Here is a 22641-nt window from a genome sequence, read left to right on the forward strand (position 1 = left end):
TTGTTCGTGATTCTTTTCCGCCCATTTCGGTACGGAGTGTTATTGAATACAAACTTACCAAAGGTGCGGAGATATTGGTCGATGTGGTGCAAGTGATGCAACGAAGCAGAAGCACACTCCAAAAGATCATGCTTGAACTTTCTGCAAGGCATCGGCAACAGAAAAAAAGTGCAATCAATAATGGCGGAGTTTATTCGACTGGAAATATAGGAAGTTGGACGTTTCTTTGGACGTTCGGCTAGATAGCTTCGTTCGGAAGACCATAATTCACCTGTCACATAGAGCGTATTGTACTCCGCCCGACTTTATCTGACGTCAAGATGAGGGGGAACATCCTTGTATTCACCTGTCATTCTGCTCAATTCGTCCGCCGTTGGAGCACACTAGAAAACTCGCTGTGTGATAATGTAATTTTCCTCTGAAACGCGGGTCTTTAATGAGCTTCACATCCTGCCTACATCCACCAGCACCATACGCATAATGGTAATTCTGTTTTGAAGAGCAAATTAGCCCTGCTCTCGGTGGAGAATTCGACTGAAGCGACTAATTAGCGTTTCAACTCTCGTGATGCTTCCCTTTACAAAGTTCATGGCTGGGAATGAAGTGGATATTCAAATACTCAAACTAAAACATAACTGGCAGCACCGCTAGAACCGAATTCGGCTCGCAATCACTGCGGGGAAAATCCCCCTGAAAGTGGTACACTTCTTTGCCGCCTTTGTTGTTCTTTCATTAACACAAACGATGCAAGAATGTCAATCGCTTCCGGCGCATAAACCATTTGGCAGTGTAAATAAACATGCATAACCATTCTGGAGCAAGGTATTCAGCCTTGGGACATTGGGGGAAACCCTGACACTGGCGCCGCTCGGGGAAGTACAAAGTTTGCTACGTCAGCACACTGCCCAGGACCCGAGAGGGCGCTTTCTTTCCGGCGCATGTTTGCAAAGCCGTTTCATCTTACCGGTTTTCTCGGCTAATGGATCGTTAGTGTTGGTCCTGGAAAAATGGACAAATTATTGGCGTTGTTGGCACACTCATAAAGTATGCAAAGCTCCCCCGGTCCCAGCGTTGTAGGGCGTATGGAAAAAGTGAGAAATGATCTATCGCCACGTCCGGCAGTATCTCCACCCAGATCTGCATAATACCCTCCCGATCATGTATTATGTCGGGTTGCGTGCGACGTGATCACGCTGCTAGGAATAATGAATTTAATTTTATCCTTCAGGCGGGCAGAGGAGGTGACGGCTTTGAGGAGAGACCGTTGAAAAATATCCTCTGCCAAGTGTCTCTGTGATGACTTATTTCGGTGTGACGTTCCCGGCCTTGAGCAACGGAACCATTGGCAATTTAGGGAAGGGCGATGCGTTATTTCCTCTCTCGCTTGTGGTGGTTGGGATAGACAAACAGACAGGGCCAGACAACTTGTTTCCGTTTCTGTTCGTCATCCTCCAAGACGGTTTTTGAGTCACTCGAAGAATCGTCCGTGTGTGTGCGTCCGTGTCGATCGTTCAAGGTCGCGGTGTAAGTGATTTATCTTCCCCACAGCCATTCCGGCCAAGAAGCTTTGGGTGGACACCAATAACAAACACACAAAGTAAGGCATCGTAAACCGATCGGAACGGAGCAAGTTTTACTTACTCATTCGAAACGCGCATACTTGTCCGCACTTTAAAGCAGCGTGTTACGATTGCCATCATTAATATTGCATTCTCTCCTGTAGTCGACGCCAGTTCCAACATCTCCACTACTAAGCCGATCGCGTGTGCAAAAGGTGAATGTCAAGAGCAACGGACGGGGTGGCTTTTGTGGGGAATTAACCCCCCCCTTCGGGCTTGGGTTTTTGTTGACGCACATTTGTTGCAACGCCTAAAACACACTGCTTGTTGCTTCATGAATCACAGCACGGAAAGCGAATCATTCCGTTTGGATGTCTTTACAAATTCTGGCCAACTTTTGGCCGGAAACTTAACGGCAACAAAAGCCGCGTTTCCCATTCCTCGGGACCGAACGGGAAATGCTTGCCTGGCACAAATTTATCCCATTCCACCTCGACCGGTGGTGATGGAGACCGGCAGCAGGGCGTAAAGTTGCCCACTTCTAGTTGCCCTGATAAATGACACCGCATATTGGGTTAGACACGGGTGAGCATCGCTGGGTGTGTAACGTAAGCGCTCAGCCAGCTTACGGACGACGGGCTCACTCCCCTCGGCTGGAGGGGTTGGTAAAATGGCAATCGATGGAGTATGCGAATTTTTCGGACTAAAAGCAGATTTTGTTTTTTTTTTGCACAAGCACTTTATAGATCGGCCCTTCGTTTAAGCGTGTTAAAACGGATTAAGCAAAACCAAGCAAATTTATGTGGAAAACTTTAGCTTCCCTCGCCTACCGGGGCACACTTCCGGGGCAGAAACATGCAATGGTGGGTATTATTCTTTCTTAGCAACGGTTTCAAATTCATGTTGATACTTTTTTCGAACTAATAATTAAACGGCGGCACATAGTTCCAGTTGAAGGAGGGCTTCTGTGAAACAATACTGTCATGTCATGGCATCCGCGAGATATCGCGACGTGTAGTCGCGACTTACAAGAAAAACGTTGACAATGAGCGACCATTAGAAAGGAGACCGTGCTTTTTCACTTTGGAATCACGCGTATCGAAGTAACCTTCAGTATTGTAAGAGTTGCATGAAATATAGTAGTTGGCATAAAAGAAAACACAACAATGCACACACAATAATAAGAGCGATATTTGGAGATCAAAGGCTTAAAACATTCTAGCTACAACTAGTGTAACAAAAAATCCCATAAAAAAGGACTCAATTCTCATTGCTTCGCACCATTTATCGTTGGTGGACGAGTTGGGCAATGCTTTCCAACCCAATTGCTCTATGTGCTCGCTCGTGCTTCTTTGGCACAAAATCGTTGAAAGTTTGATGGAAATATGTTGCTGTGATAAAAACTGATCGCTATTTTCCCTTTTCGGCCTACAACCACCCACACCGGGACGCATACCATAAAATACATTCCCCATTGGCAAGAAAAGATGGTTGAAATAGAATGTGCCTTGTTTTGAATTTGTTCCAGCAACACGAATGGGTGGATAGTGTTGCGTAAAACTCTGTCCGTAAAATCAACTAAACTGGGCCAGTTTTGAGTCCCCCGGACCTGCGGTCCTGCGGTCCTACTTCTGGGACTGAAGTATGTTTTTATTGTAATGTTGGGTCGTAAAAATAAGGATGGAAGACAACCCGACAAACCAGGCTCTCTCCAAAACCCCGAGCTCGCCATGCGACCGTGAAACCCAATCGGGACTCAGACTGCTTGGGCTGGGCGTAGAGAACAACATGAAGCGAGAACAGTACGATAAGGAAATAAAATCTCGAAAATTTGATTAAAAATGTACAGAACGTGATGACGGAGACCGGGCCCCCGTCGTCATCACCACTCGGTGCATCGGGGTTGCATCTGCAGCCCCGGGGGCCGGAAATGTGATTGCAGAAAGCTGAAATTGTTTCCCGTGAATTCCGGGTTGTCCGGTGCAGGGATTTGTTTTGCTGCTTTTTGATTGGCGTTTTCGAATGGAAGAAGTGGTGGCGAGTTGCAAATTGAAAAACTCCATGCGAGGAGTTCCCTGTTCCCTGTTTTGTGGCTGTGTCCTGGTCCGCAAGAGCTTATGGAAGCGTATGTGCATTTGGACAATCTCAAACTAGTGGGAGGACGACGTATCGATCGTTCGAAGAGAAGAAAATTGTGGCGATTAGTGCAAACTTGCTAATGAATGTTTCCGACCCATTTAGGGATGGTTGAATCGAGCAGTGGAAGCCATCAGCGAGAAAATAAAATGTGTTACGTACATATGAAACTTTTTGGCCACATTTGGAAACTGTACGGATCCTCCAGACACAAAGCAGTCTCATACACACAATGCTGCGACACAATGTTAATTGATAGACATTGGATGGCGACTGGGGATTTTGAAGGTTGTGCGGTGCTTTGTTTGGGTGGTGAGTTTGCCAAATGTTTGTTGGATGTTAATAAGCGCGATTGTTTGCTGTGCGTGTTGACACATTAACGGGTGCATTTTACCCAGGCCGGTTTGTATGCAGTTCTGTACGCTTGGGTACTATATTCCACGAAATCGATTTTATATTTATTACATATTTTTAAAGGAAAATTGTGGTCAAAATCTAGCAACCAGGGGAAAATAGGTCGTGCAAGACGAATGCGTGACAGTTGAATGCTCTTATCATTGCTGTGTCAGTCAGCTTGTAATCCCACTCTTTAATCTAATCCCCGTTTTTAGTCTAGGTCAGGATCGCATATCTATCAAGCGGGCAGCATTTGCGCGTGTCCACCGTTTGGACAGCTATCAGGGTTAATTGGTCGGCAAAGTTTGGAGCGGATTGAACCGAGTCATTGCACCTTCGGAATGCAACGTGAGATGTCGGCAATATTGATTACGTCCAAGGCTATCAATGGTCGATCGATGTCAAGTGCAGCCTCTCTGTTCAATTACGCGAAATTGAGTGTTTAATCCTCGCCGAGAGGAGCAAAAAAACACACTCAACAAACCGAGTGGCAAATAATTTATTGATAGATGTGCAATTTGCAATATGTCACAATTTCATTTTACGTTTCCGGCAATAAATCGGCAGAATGTGAAATGGAAACGAATTCGCTTGCAAAAACGTGTCCACCATGTGTGGGGAAAGCAGCTCGCGCAAAGGACGTACATTTCGGTAACAGATGTGTGTGTGCGGATCTCCTTTTTTTGGAGAGAAAAGTTCTTCTGGACGGCGATGTTGGGGGGGGCGGGTTCGCTTTGATGTGTATCCTTGCTGTGATCCAAGAGAGGAGGCGAGCATGGTTTAACCGGGTTTCCGAAAACGGAACACTGCCGGCCACTCGTAAATGCGAGTGCGTGAATGTTCCTGACGTGTTTGTGCTTGCCTGTTGGAATATTCATCCTACCGAAATCCCTTGCTTTCCATATTTTAAAGCCCTGGGACCGGGTGCACGCCGGTTGTCTTCTTAAGCCTTTTCGTGGGAAGCGTATTGTGCTTTCCGTTCGCCGAAGCTGCTTAAAACGTGCCTCATAAATCCAATCAATGGGTTCAACTTCGGGTTTTTAGAGCGGCGACGGAAAGACCAAGGACCCGGAATGTCCTTGTCCACCGGTTAACCAAACTCATCGGCCGGTTCGAGTACGTGCTTGCGTTGTTTGAGGACCTCGGGACCTTCAAGGTGTGTGGGAACCGATTAAACTTTCCTAATCCTTATAATTTAATAGCCGGCGTACAGTACGGCACATCGATGAGAGAGATCACTCTTTGTCTCTTGTCTCGATGAAAGGTGGCCGTGTACCGTTGACGAAACGTTTAATGAAAGTTCTCCCTTAATTTTCCCACCAATCGCCCGCTGCTCGTTCCGGTGCGTCGAATTAATCGTGATCACGTCGGCACGTGTTCACACGCGCGCCCGGTATTGACCGGGCGGCGGTGGTATCATATCTCGTGTTGGTGTGTTTACTTGCTACATTAATAAAAAAAAACCACCCCTTGACGCCACACGGGAGGAGGTCCACGCGAAACTTGTCCGCGTTATGAGCGCGAAGATAATCCAGTTCTAGCGCTTTGCCGCCCGATGACGAACGAGACGAATTCTGGTTTTGTTAGTTGATGCACATTGGTGCACCACACCGTCGTGGTGTATGGGTGGTGACGGTGGAGTGCATAGCAGAGCAACTGAATATGCATCGCATTGCGTGTGCAACGCAGCAGCGGTTGGGAAAGGGTTTATCTTGCCCAAAGATAAAGCTTGAAGCTGCTTCTCTTTCCGCGCCGCTATTGTTGCGTGTTTTTGAGCGTTCGATAAGAATGCGTTGCTGATTATGCAGTTCGTGCACTTTTGCACCCACGACAACACCCCTTTTGTCTGCCGAGTTTCGCGAGGTTACACTCGATTTACACTGTTTGACGTTTGTCTCTGCACACTTTGATCTCCACAAAATGGGTTCGATAGGGCGCCATCGAGCAAACGGCGTCAGATGATAGCGTCGTACGTTCACTTGGACAACGTTTTTAATTCGCCGTTTGGCTTGCAGGGAACACTTTTTCGTTTTAGAATAATTTGATCGACTGTACCTGTTGTGATGCGTACTTTAGATTACACACTTCAACATTATCGGCCACAAGTTGTTTTGTGCCCTTCACTTGTTTTCCTCGCACACAACAACACAAATGGGCGTGTGTGTATGTTTTTGGGTATGGACGCCGATAAGCGACAGTACTAGCTACTGCTGTACGCGGTAGTGTTTGCGTTCGAGTTGTCCGGTTGCGCGTGACGCGAGCCCGCTCGCTACCATGCGGTACGACGGCTAGAGCGATACTACGAGCACCGATGCGTTCGGGACGACGCTCCACCAGCAGCGGGTTCGGTTCCGGACTCCATTCGGGTTTTGTTCGCGGTGCCACCCGAGCAGCAACATGGTTTGCGCGAACGGTGCGTGCCCCATGCGCGCATTTTGCCGTTCCTGCCTTTTTTGACGGCCACACCACAGCTGATAGTGGGCAACGAAATGCGTTACGCGACGGTAGCGATTATCGGGGGCGTCCTTTGGAGGGGGGGGCAAACGTCTGATGGGCAAAGCAACGGATGCTGTCGGATCGTATACAACAGCCCGCAACAGCTGCAGCACCAGTGCACGCGTATATCACGTCCGGGGCCTCCGGGAAACAGCCGGTCGCTAGTGACAGTTGGAATAGTTGGGCCAGTGACGGAGTTGGCGGGTTGAAACTCAAAAGATGAATGGCTTTTGAACGAACGCGCGTTCTCCGGTAGGTATGGCCCGTCGATTGCAACATGCCTCAGTTAACCCTTGGATGTGCGGATGGCGACGTGGCTCGTAGTGATTTATTAGAACTGCAAGACCCAGCACATTAGACGACTAATTGGATGTTACCCACAATAATGTTCCAATGTTTATCCAATCTAGTTTGTAACTTTGTTTGCCTCTTGTTCGCTATCAAACATTGTTCGTATTGCGTACGTTCTCTTTACATTAAACTAGCTGGTGGTTCATTTTTACATTGTTTTGCATTGCAAAGTCGCTTAAACATCATTTGTTGGCTTTAATGTGTATATTTTATATGTTACTATGTTTGTGTGCTTGTTTTCCTTGTGCTTCTAAACAATAATCGTTGAGCATTAATAAACTACGCATTGGTGGTATTTCAATCGTCGTTTGGTTGCGTGTTTTTGCACGATAAAAATAAAAATCTGTTCGATTGGAATGCTTTTAGCACAATCACCACCACCACCCGCACTCGCACAGTGAGTGACGGTTACGCGGCTTCCCAGGCCCAGCCAAGTTTCGGTTGAGTGTGGCCAGGGAGATAGAGGTGTCGGTTGTTGTTTTTTCCACGCTCTTTTGGCCGGTAACTGTGGCACAAGTGAACCTTTCTTCTGTCAACGTTGGTGATTGATGACTATCTGTTGATTTATTTGCCAGCGTAATCTCATGGGCCGGACCTTATTTATGCTGTAAAATGGTTCTTCATTCTGTTCTGCTTCTTGTGCATAATTTGTATACTTTCTTGTACTACCCCAATCTACTACCTTTAAGCGTTAGAATTTCATGAGGGTAATGCATTTTTGGTGGTTGTAATCAGTAGTTCGCAAGGATATCATAAAGTTGCTCCAATATACCGCATTGTTGAGTTTGCAACTATGCCACTGTAAGAACTGCGGGTTCTTTGGATTAAACTATGAACCGAAAGCCAGCAGAATTTCAACCGGCAGTGGATGAAACGTTGAAACTTTACTCACATTCATGTTATCTTTTTTTCCTTTACCAGCCAACATTCTGCCTGACGACAGAAGGCACTGACTTAGTGCTGTGTGACTGGATAGTGGCTGCTTCTTTCTGCCTCAAGCCGCAAGAAAGGAACGCCGGAGAAACGTTAAACGGAAGTGAATTTTCCTGCGATTTCCGGGGTTTTATATTGTTGTTTGCCGAGCGGGGCGATGAATCTGTGCGGCGAATCTGTTATGAGGGCTGCTGACAGGATGGTTGGAGTGCTTGTGCTACTTGTAGCACCGGGAAGCCAGATTAAAATGGATCCAAAATGGGAAACGACGTGGAAGGGAAGAAGAGCAAATAATAAGCATTTGGGAAAATGTTCGTCGTTTCACGCAGACATCAGACATCAGGGGGAGGACCGCACCCCACACTTTGGTGCCGGGAGTTTAAGAACATTCATCTGTTTTGCATGAATTAAAACTTTAATCCACTTGCCCCGGCACCCCCGTCTCGTCGTTTTTTTTTCTCGAGTGGGACCACCAACACACCGCGCGGAGGGACCATCGAAAACAATGTGCCGTACACCGTGACGGTTAAAATGTCTTGTTGTGCCACGGTGAAGATGAAGTGGTTCGGTGTTTATCGAACACTTTAAAATGCAAACTGAATTTGGGCACCGATGGCAGGCATTTGTGTTCGGGAGGCCTGTGCTAGACGATTAATTGTGTACTCGAGATGGAATTGGATGGAATTTGTATTGGCAGACTTTTGAGCGTCTGATGAGAATGATGAAACACGATGCGCTCGCAATCAATATTTATTGGCGTATCTGCTTGAGATATACACCGAATGTATCGCTTTATTCCACATTCTAACTGGGGAAGTTGGGGAGTTCCACTTTAAACGGGAATGCAACAATTCGATGTGGAAGACAGTTTTGGTTCGAAATTCGTTTCTAATTGTTTGATGTTACACAAACTCAAACTTGAAGGATGGATGTAGTTTAGATAACCGTTTCAAGAGTACTTCTTATGATACTATTTATGGATGTAATGATCATTGGAGAACTTGTGGACTGAAATCTATCGATCGTGAAGAAGAAGTGGAATCTCTGAGGAGAAAAGGACTTTACGAACTTGATTGTCCGGTGTCATCCGAATCACATGATCAGTTTTCAGTGCACGTCCTTGTAATAGTTTTTCCATGGGCATTGTGACAAATCCTTCCCAATAGCTACCTCTCGAAGGCTTCCTAGGAGGTTTTATACAGCTTAGGACGGTACCCATATCTCAGAGGTGAATACACGGAGCTATAAGTGTACTTCATACCACTGATGTTGAAGTACTTTAGATCGTATGCCTTCATTAATCTTGTTGATGACTTTCACCTCGAAATGGATTAAATGTTAAACAACTTGAACAACATTTCGTTATGTTCAAAGGTGAGGTACAGAGCTTCCAACTCTCAGGCGGTGTTCTCCGGTACCACTAACGAATCCTGTTTCCTGGGCCTTCCACAGAACAACCTCTGACTTTCCGCGTCGCTTGCCATTTCCACTTCTTGTCGCATAATGTTGTATTTATTTTTAAAATAGCGTACTATTACCTCTCTTTGTAGATAACGAAACGGAGTAAGCGCAATGGCATGTTCGTCAGTGTTCTGGAAGATGTCAAGTGCGCTTCATTCGAATGATTAAGCAGTAATAATGTACCACAACTTTATTCATGTGCGTCAAAATTAATCTATTATGTGTAAATGTTTTCAAAACAAAACCATGAATGGCGCATACCGAAATTTTGTGGCTGTTGGTTTGCACCATTGCTGATAGGAAGGTTAATGTGAACGAGGTATTAATCACGTTCGTTGTTACTGATAATGCGATTGTACAAGGGAGGCTATAAACAAAGTAGAAGATGTTAGATTTAGTTAATGTTTGGATTCTTGTTTCTGAGGATTCACACATTTTTTTTTCTTTTTCATTCAAATTCTTACTGTTCTAACTTACATACCCCATAAGCGATGATTTTATCAACAAACATGTAGTAGCAGAGCCATAAAGCACAGTTTCTTTGTCTTGCATGCAGTTTGGTTTGGATGTCGCTTTGTAAATTCCACGAAGTAAACCATGACATCAATGTGTGCGCATTTTTCATATTATGTTTCGATTCGAAGGCAAACCTCGACTGATAAACTCATCCCGTGCCTTTATCTTCCCTTACAGCTGCTGGACATGCTGAAGTTCTACGCCCGCTTCGAGATAAATGATAAAACCGGGGATCCTCTGACTGACCACGATATGACGCAACAGCACTACGCCAAAATCAAATCCCTGCAGAAGGCCGCCTTTGCCAAGTTTCCCAATCTGCGTCTGTTTGCGTTATCGAATGTAGCGAACGTCGATACACGCGAGTCGCTCGAGAAGCACTTCGGTGCACTCGATTGTGCCAGCCTGCGGGAAATCGCCTGCTATCTGAATCTGGTCCCGGAGAAGCTGCAGGCCCCGTTCGAGTGGCACCGGGCGGATGAGACGTTCCTGCGGGAGTTGCTAATATCGCGGCACGAGCGACGCGTGTCACAGCTGGAGTCGTTGAACGAGATGCCCCTGTATCCGACCGAGGACATCATCTGGAACGAGAACATTGTCCCGACGGAGTTCTACTCGGGCGAAGGGTGTTTGGCGTTGCCGAAGCTGAACCTGCAGTTCCTAACGCTGCACGATTATCTGTTGCGTAACTTCAATCTCTTCCGACTGGAATCGACGTGTAAGTATCGAAGGCCAATTAAGTTAAGTAGATTTTATATTTCTTTTATTAGTTTAATTTATTACAGGGCTTAATCAAGAGCATTAAAACATCATCGCCTATGCCTACAGTTGTATCTTGATTTCTGTTTACGATAATCCTTTTCAAGTCGAAATCCTTGTGTCTATTGTCTTATATCCCTGGGGATAATCACAGTTGTTTGATTGATTAAGTGTGGAACACTACGCGCACAGACTAGGATAATACACATAATTATTGTTGGAGACGTGAACGCCACACGGATAAACGCGGTTGCTTGGCAACAGTCAGTACAATAGAGTTCCGTGGTGACGCCAGTAGACGCGCACCTTTTCCAGACTAGTAGGCTCAGGCTTTAGACGTGTTGCATAATCATTAAGAAAATATATTGTATTCGAAGATACAACAATTTTAATGGGCTTTAAGGTGCTTATTGCGTTGGGTCCTCCCATCATTCACTGTTCAATGTTTGCTCCAAAAGCAGACATTGGCAAGACATTCATTAGAGGTCAAGGTTTGGGGTTAGCTCGATAGATTCCTTCTCCACTTAATGTTTTCGCCAGATTCCTCATAGATTTTGGTTCTTTACTTGCTACACTCGTGTTTCTCGTAATTTTCCCATGTTATACGTTGCTTCAGTTTCTTCATGCTTGCTAAATCTGATCCGTTTATGTTTCCACAGATGAAATCCGGCAGGATATTGAGGACGCCGTCAGCCGAATGTTGCCCTGGAAATCGGAGGATGGAGACGCTGTGTTTGGCGGATGGGCCCGTATGGCTTTACCAATCCAGTCGTTCGCTGTGGTGGAAGTGTCCAAGCCTCACATTGGCGAGAAGAAGCCGTCTCGCGTCAGGGCCGACGTCAGTGTTACGCTGAACGTGCGCAAGGAAGTGCAAGAAGAGTGGGAAAATCTGCGCAAGCACGATGTGTGTTTTTTGGTGACGGTCCGACCAACCCAACCGATCGGTACCAAGTATGACTACCGGGAGCACTTTGTACCGCAGGTCGGGCTGGTGCACGTACGTGGTTGCGAGATCGAAGGTATGCTCGACGCAAATGGACGTGTCATTGAGGACGGTATCGAGCAGCGACCGCAGTTGGCCGGCGAGCAACGCACGTTCCGTGTTTGGCTCGATTCGAACCAGTATCGGTTGGACATGGACGCTACGCTGCAGGCCGGTACCGGTGAGGATGATGAAGGCAAGGAGGATGTGTACGAGGGATTTAACATCATCATGCGCCGAAAGCCGAAGGAAAACAACTTCAAGGCAGTGCTGGAAACGATCCGGCATCTGATGAACACGGAGTGCGTCGTACCTCCGTGGCTGCACGATATTCTGCTCGGGTACGGTGATCCCGGTGCGGCACACTACAGTCGCATGCCGGACCAGGCCCGGGTGTTGGATTTCAACGATACGTTTCTGGATTATGAGCATGTGGCGGGTAGCTTCCCGTCGTACGAGATTGCGGCGGTGCAGCAGGAAGGAAGGTTGAGTCTTCAGCCACCGTTCCGGCTTACGTTTGAGGATGTACCGAAGGAAAGCGATTCTGACGCGGATGCGGAAAATAATGGAGAAGAACGTGAACTGTCGAAGCGTATCCGCGTGGAACCGTATCGCATACCGAGCCGTGGTCCGTACAAGTACAACGAGCCGAAGAAGAACGCGATCCGCTTTACGCCGACCCAGATCGAGGCGATCCGTGCGGGAATGCAGCCGGGATTAACGTTAGTGGTCGGTCCACCCGGTACGGGCAAAACGGACGTTGCCGTGCAGATAATCTCCAACCTGTACCACAACCATCCGCAGCAGCGCACCCTGATTGTGACGCATTCGAATCAAGCGCTGAATCAATTGTTTGAAAAGATCATGGCGTTAGACATTGACGAGCGCCATCTGTTGCGTTTGGGACATGGTGAGGAGTCGCTCGAAACGGAGAAGGATTACAGCCGTTACGGTCGGGTAAATTATGTGCTTTCGAAGCGCATTGATTTGCTTGGACAGGTGCAACGGTTGCAGGAGTCGCTCGGTGTTAGCGGGGACGTGGCGTACACTTGCGAGACGGCAGGTCACTTCTATCTCTATCACGTGGTGGCAAGATGGGAGAAGTTCCTGAGCGAGTTCGAATGTGAGGGTGGCAGTGGGGTGGCCGGTGGGGAAGGAAATCCAGCCCGCGAACGTTTCGAGCAACAGTTCCCGTTTGTGCGTTTCTTCAAGGATGCCCCACAACCGTTGTTTGGGGGTGCGACATACGAGGAGAATATGGACATTGCGCGCAGCTGCTTCCGGTACATCTCGCACATGTTCGCTGAGCTGGAGGAGTTCCGAGCGTTTGAGCTGTTGCGCAGCGGATTGGATCGTTCGAAGTACTTGCTGGTGAAGGAGGCAAAGATCATCGCCATGACGTGTACGCATGCGGCACTCAAGCGGAAGGAGCTGGTCACCATGGGCTTCAAGTACGACAACATCCTGATGGAGGAGGCGGCTCAGATATTGGAGATAGAGACGTTCATTCCACTTTTGCTGCAGAACCCCATGGATGGGTACAATCGGTTGAAGCGTTGGATAATGATTGGTGATCACCATCAGCTGCCACCGGTGATCAAGAACATGGCGTTTCAGAAGTACTCCAACATGGAGCAGTCGTTGTTTACGCGGCTGGTGCGACTCGGCGTGCCGACGATCGATCTCGACGGGCAGGGTCGTGCGCGGTCCAGTATCTGCGAGCTGTACAAGTGGCGCTACAGCCGTCTGGGTGATCTGGAGCACGTGCACAAATGGCCCGAGTATTGTCGTGTCAATGCCGGTTTCGCCTTCGAGTATCAGCTGATCAACGTGGAGGACTTTAACGGTGTGGGCGAATCGGAACCGAACCCATACTTTTACCAGAATCTGGCCGAGGCGGAGTATGTGGTGGCGGTGTTTATGTACATGCGGCTGCTGGGTTACCCGGCGGAGAAGATTTCCATCCTAACTACGTACAACGGTCAAAAGCATCTTATTCGCGATGTGATTGAATCGCGCTGTGCCACCAATCCGATGTTTGGCAAACCGCATAAGGTGACCACCGTCGACAAGTACCAGGGTCAGCAGAATGATTACATTCTGTTGTCGCTTGTGCGCACGAAGACTATCGGTCACATTCGGGACGTGCGTCGTCTGGTGGTGGCGATGAGCCGTGCCCGTCTTGGGCTGTACATTTTCGGGCGGGTGGCACTGTTTAAGAACTGTGTGGAATTGCGACCAGCGTTCCGTTTGCTTATGAATCGACCGCTCGAGCTGCAGTTAAATCCAGGGGAGAAATATCCTGGAGATCGTGGACTAGACGGTGGCAGCAACGCATCCGAACCGTCCTCGTCCGAATCATCGTTACGGACTGTGAAAGATATGACGGAGATGGCACAGTTCGTGTACCAGCAGTACATGCAGCAGGTGAACGTAATTCGCGAAGAAATGGTACGATTCGGGGGGTTGCGGATACGGTTTCTGGAAAAGAGCTCATGTTTGGTATCTGTTTTTGTTTTTTAGGAAAAAATGAAGTCACTATTCGAAAAGCAACGCCAGGAACAGCAACAGGAAAAGATGGACGAACAGATCAAGCTGGCCGATGCGGAAGCGGAGGAAGCGGAAAAGCAACGATTGGCGGAAGCGGTGGCAAAGAAAGATTTTACTCCTACACCAATTCGTAACGAAATAGGCGATTCGGTTGAACCGATCGAAACCGCACAGCTGGTGCGTCGTGGCAAAAAACGGGCCGCTGTAGAGGAACCGGAAACTGAACCAGCTACGACAGAAGAGAAGCCAACCGAAGAGGAGCCCGAGAAGGATACACCGACCGATGAACCGATGTCGGAAGATAAAGAGAATTAACGATAAGAATAGTGGAAGGAAGTTGCCAACTTTCATAAAATGCCCCTCAATGTACTTCTTTCTTTCTTTGTAGTAGTAAAAAATGATGAATGCGCTAGGTTCTTTTGTGTTGTATATTTAATAGGCTTACGTTTATTTGATACATTACTTTTCGAACTCTCAATTCTCTCTAAATTAGCACATTTTAGATTAGTACAATCACTTAATTTTACTTTGCGTTTTGGCCAACAGCCACAGCATAGAGGCGACTATTTACGAAAGTTTTCACTAAAAGTTTTGTGCAGTTTTTTCACCTTTCTTGGTCCCAACCCGGAACACATACTTAGCTTCTCTTCGGTCGTATTGATTAGCTTCCCGAGTGTACCATAGTTCTGCAAAAGTATCATCGCGTCCGTCTGATTGACTGGTTTTATATTAGTAAGTGCCCGTACCAGCTTCTCATGCGGATACTTCTCGGCCCGCTCCATAATCCAGTCCGGTGGCCGGTTTTCGAACAGTTTATACTTCTCCACAATCCGTCCGGCTTCATCCGCGTTCCAGGCGAGCATAAGCGTCAGATCGGCGAGCAAACAGATGCGGGTCAGATGCTTCAACGCATTCTGCGGTTCGGATATATCAATCTGCACCAGTAACACACGCAGCTCGTACATTTTCCCGAGCTGCTTCAAACGCGCGTGGATGTAGTCCGGGTTTAGGTTGTGATAGCGCAGCGAAAGGAACAGGACACAAGCACTCGCGCCAACCACATAGTCCGGCACGATGTCATCATATTCCCAGGGTATGAGCTGGATTGCTTTAAGCAGCGGATTACCACGCTGCTTCGGATTTACCAGGATGCAGTGGCTTTTGTTAACCTTCGCCACAACGACGGATGGTTCGGTCGTACCGGACGACCCACTGGTGGACGGTGTCGGTACATTAGGCGAGGGTTTGGTTTCACTTACGGCGCATTGTTTCGGTGCCGGTGGTAGCTCCAGTGACGCCAGTAGTTCATCATCATCGTCCATTGTAGCCTATTTCATTGTGCGAGGGATATCGACCGGCAAATAAAAGTTGCGCCCAAACGGTTTAATACTCTAGCTCAAGGCATTAATACCTGACAATTTAATCATATCATCAACACCTATTGTTTTGTTTTGTTCTGTCATTTTTCTGTTTATGTTCTCCAGTTCTTTTCTATAAAATTCTATTTCATTTGGTTTGAATAAATCGTTTGCTCGTAATGGTCGTTTTAATTTATTTTTAAAGAACTACTTGGTAAAGAGGCTCGACGCAGAAGGAGTTATGGCCCAGATGGCCCATAATTATTTACAATTAATATTTCCCATATTTATTTACAATTAATTATTCTGAATTCCTTTGCGATCCTCACTTCCCAATCGCTGAAGTCCCCGGGAGAGTTGGGACAAAATTTCGTCGTTTGCCGAGCTTCAGAAACGGTGAGATTTTTGGTTTCTGACACCAAGAGAGCATGATCAACGAAGAGCTAGCACAAATTTCCGTACCACGTGGAGCATTTCATATGCTGTACCCTTCCCTCTAGTGATCATAGCGCTTGATCCGTCGAATGATCTTTCCTCTCTTTCCGTTCGTCCAAATGTTCTAGCACCCTCATATGACTCAAACCAAGTTCATTTTTATGTAAATAACAATAAGGAGTATTGAAATCATATATTTATGTATGGAATCCTTTCAAACTCCCGGAAACTCCAAGACGACATGAGATATAATTATTGCGAAATAACCGAACAATAAACAATGAATAAAGTTTTACGGAAATAGTGTTATTCCATGTTTCCTACTCCTAATAATTAAAAATCTTAACTGCTGTACAGTTATGAGACGCACTGTAGGCACTGGATGGATGAAACGAGACGCAGGATTCTCCTCTCAGTACCTGAGCTATTTACTCTACCGATCGCTCTCCCTTGTTTGATAGTGTGAGTAACTAATACCCAATCGTAGAAGATCTCTCATTCTGATACCATCAAAGCGAATGATGCCGTGAGTATGCGATATCAATATGTTATGTACAAACGTGGCGGAGCCTTGTGCGGATCAGATTGATGTTATCTCCTTTCGTGGATGCTCTCTTGGTGTCAGAAATCACAAAACCGGTCGCTTTTTGGTGGCTCCGATCGCGCATGCGCGGAGACTTCGACGAAAGGAAAAGCGCTTCAAAATAATGTGCAATGGCGACTGAGATGACCGTGTGGTCTTCTAGCTTTTGTGTGGTGGACATTAAATACTTACGGTGATTAATTCTTTCCATTTTGCTCTCTGTTGTCCGCAACAAATATTGTCATCAAGAAGAAGAAACAGTACCGCGAGTCAATCTGCTGATATATGTGATATGTTGTGATATGTGATATTAACATCTATTGTACTGCTCTTTGTCCGTATCGTCGTATGCTGAGCGGTGTCCACGTCCTTCGGGCACCGGCACAGCTCAGCTCGTCGGTGTATTCATGCAAACTATATACTCAGCATAAAACCGCATGCAATTATGAGGCGCGATCAGCTTCTGCTGGTGGCGACGCTTCCTTCTAAACGCTTTTACGTACATTCGTGTTTATATGAAGCATTTTGTGGACAGTGTTTTTGTGTGTTTAATAAAAGTTTATTTAATAGTTTGATCTTCGGATGCGTGGTTGAGCTGAAAAAAGGGATCAACGGCGGATCAAACGGTCGACGGAGTAGGTGGTCGCCTAGGGCCCCGCCCTGTTGGAGGCCCCAAAAAATGTGTGTAATAGTAAAAGGTGTATACATAGGCCCCTTCTCCTTATGCTAGAGGGGACCCCTGGCGAAATTTGACCGCGAACTACCCGTGGGATGATTCAAAGTGAATTCAGGAGCCCCTTCTTACAGCGCCTTTAGCTTTGCCTCATTTCAAGGGCCTCAATGCCCCCCCAATTCATCGTTTTTAAAATTAGAGGCCCCATTTATAATTTCGCCCTGGGTCTCTAAGGGGATTTATCCTCCACTGTGTCGTCCCAATGTGCGATGTGCACAATTCCGTCCGTCTGGTTCAATGTCCCTGTGTGGTGTAAATGGTGTCCCTCTGCTGCCTCTGGTTGTCTATTTGCATTGATGGCTTTTCCAAATTTAACACGTCACACGGTACATTGGAGTGCATCCCCACGCACGAAGCGCTGGAAAACAATCGCTTATAACAGTGGAGTGTGTTGGCACGAACGTTTTTATCCTGTTCTATTATGTCTGACGCTAAATGTACACAAGAAAAAGGGTCCTCTAGTCCCCAGGCAAAATAAGTTGACGGATGTGTTTAAATTGAATTTATTTCCCACAATGCAATTTAAAACCTTGCCGCACTTGTGAAGGAGTGTGATGCGCGTCTGGATGTTGTGGGATAAATTGAATTATCTTTTCTACATTTGCATTAAGGAATGTCTATTTTAAGAAGATCTCTGTGTTATCCAGCTAAATTTGTTATCTACTGTTTACAAATGATCATCTGATCGCATCTCGTTCGTGTGCTGTGCGTGAAATGTGCTCAGCAATTTGGATAGGAAGATTGGCACTGGCACTGAATAGCATGCAGCAACAAACCATGTTTACATTTATTTACTTTCATAGTTATCAGTGATAACAAGGTAAGGCACATACCCATATATAAATAATTCAATAATTCAATAATTGAACCCATAAATTCAATTTCTTTGGTGACCGGAATGTGAGAATTAAGGTTTATAAAAGAACATTCCTCTCACATTCCTATCGAACGCATTAGAGTGAAGGGGGAAAAGGCAAAACGGATCCTGCGTCTCTTTCGTATTTTGCGCCGATCCGTTCGTCGAAAACGCTCAGAAACGGTGAAATTTTTGGTTTCTGACACCAAGAGAGCATGATCAACGAAGAGCTAGCACAAATTTCCGTACCACGTGGAGCATTTCATATGCTGTACCCTTCCCTCTAGTGATCATAGCGCTTGATCCGTCGACTGATCTTTCCTCTCTTTCCGTTCGTCCAAATGTTCTAGCACCCTCATATGACTCAAACCAAGTTCATTTTTATGTAAATAACAATAAGGAGTATTGAAATCATATATTTATGTATGGAATCCTTCTAAACTCCCGGAAACTCCAAGACGACAAGAGATATAATTATTGCGAAATAACCGAACAATAAACAATGAATAAAGTCTTCGGAAATAGTGTTATTCCATGTTTCCTACTGCTAATAATTAAAAATCTGAACTGCTGTCCAGTTATGAGACGCACTGTAGGCACTGGATGGATGAAACGAGACGCAGGATTCTCCTCTCAGTACCTGAGCTATTTACTCTTCCGATCGCTCTCCCTTGTTTGATAGAATGTGTAATTAATAGCCAATCGTAGAAGATCTCTCATTCTGATACCATCAAAGCGAATGATGCCGTGAGTATGCGATATCAATATGTTATGTACAAACGTGGCGGAGCCTTGTGCGGATCAGATTGATGTTATCTCCTTTCGTGGATGCTCTCTTGGTGTCAGAAATCACAAAACCGGTCGCTTTTTGGTGGCTCCGATCGCGCATGCGCGGAGACTTCGACGAAAGGAAAAGCGCTTCAAAATAATGTGCAATGGCGACTGAGATGACCGTGTGGTCTTCTAGCTTTTGTGTGGTGGACATTAAATACTTACGGTGATTAATTCTTTCCATTTTGCTCTCTGTTGTCCGCAACAAATATTGTCATCAAGAAGAAGAAACAGTACCGCGAGTCAATCTGCTGATATATGTGATATGTTGTGATATGTGATATTAACATCTATTGTACTGCTCTTTGTCCGTATCGTCGTATGCTGAGCGGTGTCCACGTCCTTCGGGCACCGGCACAGCTCAGCTCGTCGGTGTATTCATGCAAACTATATACTCAGCATAAAACCGCATGCAATTATGAGGCGCGATCAGCTTCTGCTGGTGGCGACGCTTCCTTCTAAACGCTTTTACGTACATACGTGTTTATGTGAAGCATGTTGTGGACAGTGTTTTTGTGTGTTTAATAAAAGTTTATTTAATAGTTTGATCTTCGGATGCGTGGTTGAGCTGAAAAAAGGGATCAACGGCGGATCAAACGGTCGACGGAGTAGGTGGTCGCCTAGGGCCCCGCCCTGTTGGAGGCCCCAAAAAATGTGTGTAATAGTAAAAGGTGTATACATAGGCCCCTTCTCCTTATGCTAGAGGGGACCCCTGGCGAAATTTGACCGCGAACTACCCGTGGTATGATTCAAAGTGAGTTCAGGAGCCCCTTCTTACAGCGCCTTTAGCTTTGCCTCATTTCAAGGGCCTCAATGCCCCCCAATTCGTCGTTTTTAAAATTAGAGGAATTTATAATTCCGCCCTTGGCCTCCAAGGGGATTGATCCTCCACTGTGTCGTCCCTATGTGCGATGTGCACAATTCCGTCCGATTGGTTCAATGTCCCTGTGTGGCGTAAATGGTGTCCCTCTGCTGCCTCTGGTTGTCTATTTGCATTGATGGCTTTTCCAAATTTAACACGTCACACGGTACATTGGAGTGCATCCCCACGCACGAAGCGCTGGAAAACAATCGCTTATAACAGTGGAGTGTGTTGGCACGAACGTTTTTATCCTGTTCTATTATGTCTGACGCTAAATGTACACAAGAAAAAGGGTCCTCTAGTCCCCAGGCAAAATAAGTTGACGGATGTGTTTAAATTGAATTTATTTCCCACAATGCAATTTAAAACCTTGCCGCACTTGTGAAGGAGTGTGATGCGCGTCTGGATGTTGTGGGATAAATTGAATTATCTTTTCTACATTTGCATTAAGGAATGTCTATTTTAAGAAGATCTCTGTGTTATCCAGCTAAATTTGTTATCTACTGTTTACAAATGATCATCTGATCGCATCTCGTTCGTGTGCTGTGCGTGAAATGTGCTCAGCAATTTGGATAGGAAGATTGGCACTGGCACTGAATAGCATGCAGCAACAAACCATGTTTACATTTATTTACTTTCATAGTTATCAGTGATAACAAGGTAAGGCACATACCCATATATAAATAATTCAATAATTCAATAATTGAACCCATAAATTCAATTTCTTTGGTGACCGGAATGTGAGAATTAAGGTTTATAAAAGAACATTCCTCTCACATTCCTATCGAACGCATTAGAGTGAAGGGGGAAAAGGCAAAACGGATCCTGCGTCTCTTTCGTATTTTGCGCCGATCCGTTCGTCGAAAACGCTCAGAAACGGTGAAATTTTTGGTTTCTGACACCAAGAGAGCATGATCAACGAAGAGCTAGCACAAATTTCCGTACCACGTGGAGCATTTCATATGCTGTACCCTTCCCTCTAGTGATCATAGCGCTTGATCCGTCGACTGATCTTTCCTCTCTTTCCGTTCGTCCAAATGTTCTAGCACCCTCATATGACTCAAACCAAGTTCATTTTTATGTAAATAACAATAAGGAGTATTGAAATCATATATTTATGTATGGAATCCTTCTAAACTCCCGGAAACTCCAAGACGACAAGAGATATAATTATTGCGAAATAACCGAACAATAAACAATGAATAAAGTCTTCGGAAATAGTGTTATTCCATGTTTCCTACTGCTAATAATTAAAAATCTGAACTGCTGTCCAGTTATGAGACGCACTGTAGGCACTGGATGGATGAAACGAGACGCAGGATTCTCCTCTCAGTACCTGAGCTATTTACTCTTCCGATCGCTCTCCCTTGTTTGATAGAATGTGTAATTAATAGCCAATCGTAGAAGATCTCTCATTCTGATACCATCAAAGCGAATGATGCCGTGAGTATGCGATATCAATATGTTATGTACAAACGTGGCGGAGCCTTGTGCGGATCAGATTGATGTTATCTCCTTTCGTGGATGCTCTCTTGGTGTCAGAAATCACAAAACCGGTCGCTTTTTGGTGGCTCCGATCGCGCATGCGCGGAGACTTCGACGAAAGGAAAAGCGCTTCAAAATAATGTGCAATGGCGACTGAGATGACCGTGTGGTCTTCTAGCTTTTGTGTGGTGGACATTAAATACTTACGGTGATTAATTCTTTCCATTTTGCTCTCTGTTGTCCGCAACAAATATTGTCATCAAGAAGAAGAAACAGTACCGCGAGTCAATCTGCTGATATATGTGATATGTTGTGATATGTGATATTAACATCTATTGTACTGCTCTTTGTCCGTATCGTCGTATGCTGAGCGGTGTCCACGTCCTTCGGGCACCGGCACAGCTCAGCTCGTCGGTGTATTCATGCAAACTATATACTCAGCATAAAACCGCATGCAATTATGAGGCGCGATCAGCTTCTGCTGGTGGCGACGCTTCCTTCTAAACGCTTTTACGTACATACGTGTTTATGTGAAGCATGTTGTGGACAGTGTTTTTGTGTGTTTAATAAAAGTTTATTTAATAGTTTGATCTTCGGATGCGTGGTTGAGCTGAAAAAAGGGATCAACGGCGGATCAAACGGTCGACGGAGTAGGTGGTCGCCTAGGGCCCCGCCCTGTTGGAGGCCCCAAAAAATGTGTGTAATAGTAAAAGGTGTATACATAGGCCCCTTCTCCTTATGCTAGAGGGGACCCCTGGCGAAATTTGACCGCGAACTACCCGTGGGATGATTCAAAGTGAATTCAGGAGCCCCTTCTTACAGCGCCTTTAGCTTTGCCTCATTTCAAGGGCCTCAATGCCCCCCCAATTCATCGTTTTTAAAATTAGAGGCCCCATTTATAATTTCGCCCTGGGTCTCTAAGGGGATTTATCCTCCACTGTGTCGTCCCAATGTGCGATGTGCACAATTCCGTCCGTCTGGTTCAATGTCCCTGTGTGGTGTAAATGGTGTCCCTCTGCTGCCTCTGGTTGTCTATTTGCATTGATGGCTTTTCCAAATTTAACACGTCACACGGTACATTGGAGCGCATCCCCACGCACGAAGCGCTGGAAAACAATCGCTTATAGTGGAGTGTGTTGGCACGAACGTTTTTATCCTGTTCTATTATGTCTGACGCTAAATGTACACAAGAAAAAGGGTCCTCTAGTCCCCAGGCAAAATAAGTTGACGGATGTGTTTAAATTGAATTTATTTCCCACAATGCAATTTAAAACCTTGCCGCACTTGTGAAGGAGTGTGATGCGCGTCTGGATGTTGTGGGATAAATTGAATTATCTTTTCTACATTTGCATTAAGGAA

At 45.9% G+C, this 22641-nt stretch overlaps 2 protein-coding genes across 2 annotated transcripts in view; one reads left to right on the plus strand and one right to left on the minus strand.

Annotated features, from left to right (window-relative positions):
- LOC128298520 (RNA helicase aquarius) overlaps positions 1-14643 on the plus strand; it is a 38499-nt gene extending 23856 nt beyond the window's left edge. Inside the window, exons 3-5 of the mRNA XM_053034272.1 lie at positions 10026-10566; positions 11267-14040; positions 14113-14643. Coding sequence (XP_052890232.1) covers positions 10026-10566; positions 11267-14040; positions 14113-14454 — 3657 coding nt within the window. The 3' untranslated portion in view covers positions 14455-14643. The remainder of the gene's footprint in view (positions 1-10025; positions 10567-11266; positions 14041-14112) is intronic.
- Positions 14569-15529, minus strand: LOC128298525 (DNA excision repair protein ERCC-1). Its single transcript, XM_053034279.1, has one exon. The coding sequence runs from the start codon at positions 15459-15461 to the stop codon at positions 14703-14705; it is 759 nt and encodes a 252-aa protein (XP_052890239.1). The 5' UTR covers positions 15462-15529; the 3' UTR covers positions 14569-14702.
- Between the last annotated feature and the right edge of the window lie 7112 nt (positions 15530-22641).

The sequence above is a fragment of the Anopheles moucheti genome, chromosome 2 (genome assembly GCF_943734755.1).
Source record: "Anopheles moucheti chromosome 2, idAnoMoucSN_F20_07, whole genome shotgun sequence".
Taxonomy (NCBI): Eukaryota; Metazoa; Arthropoda; class Insecta; order Diptera; family Culicidae; genus Anopheles; species Anopheles moucheti.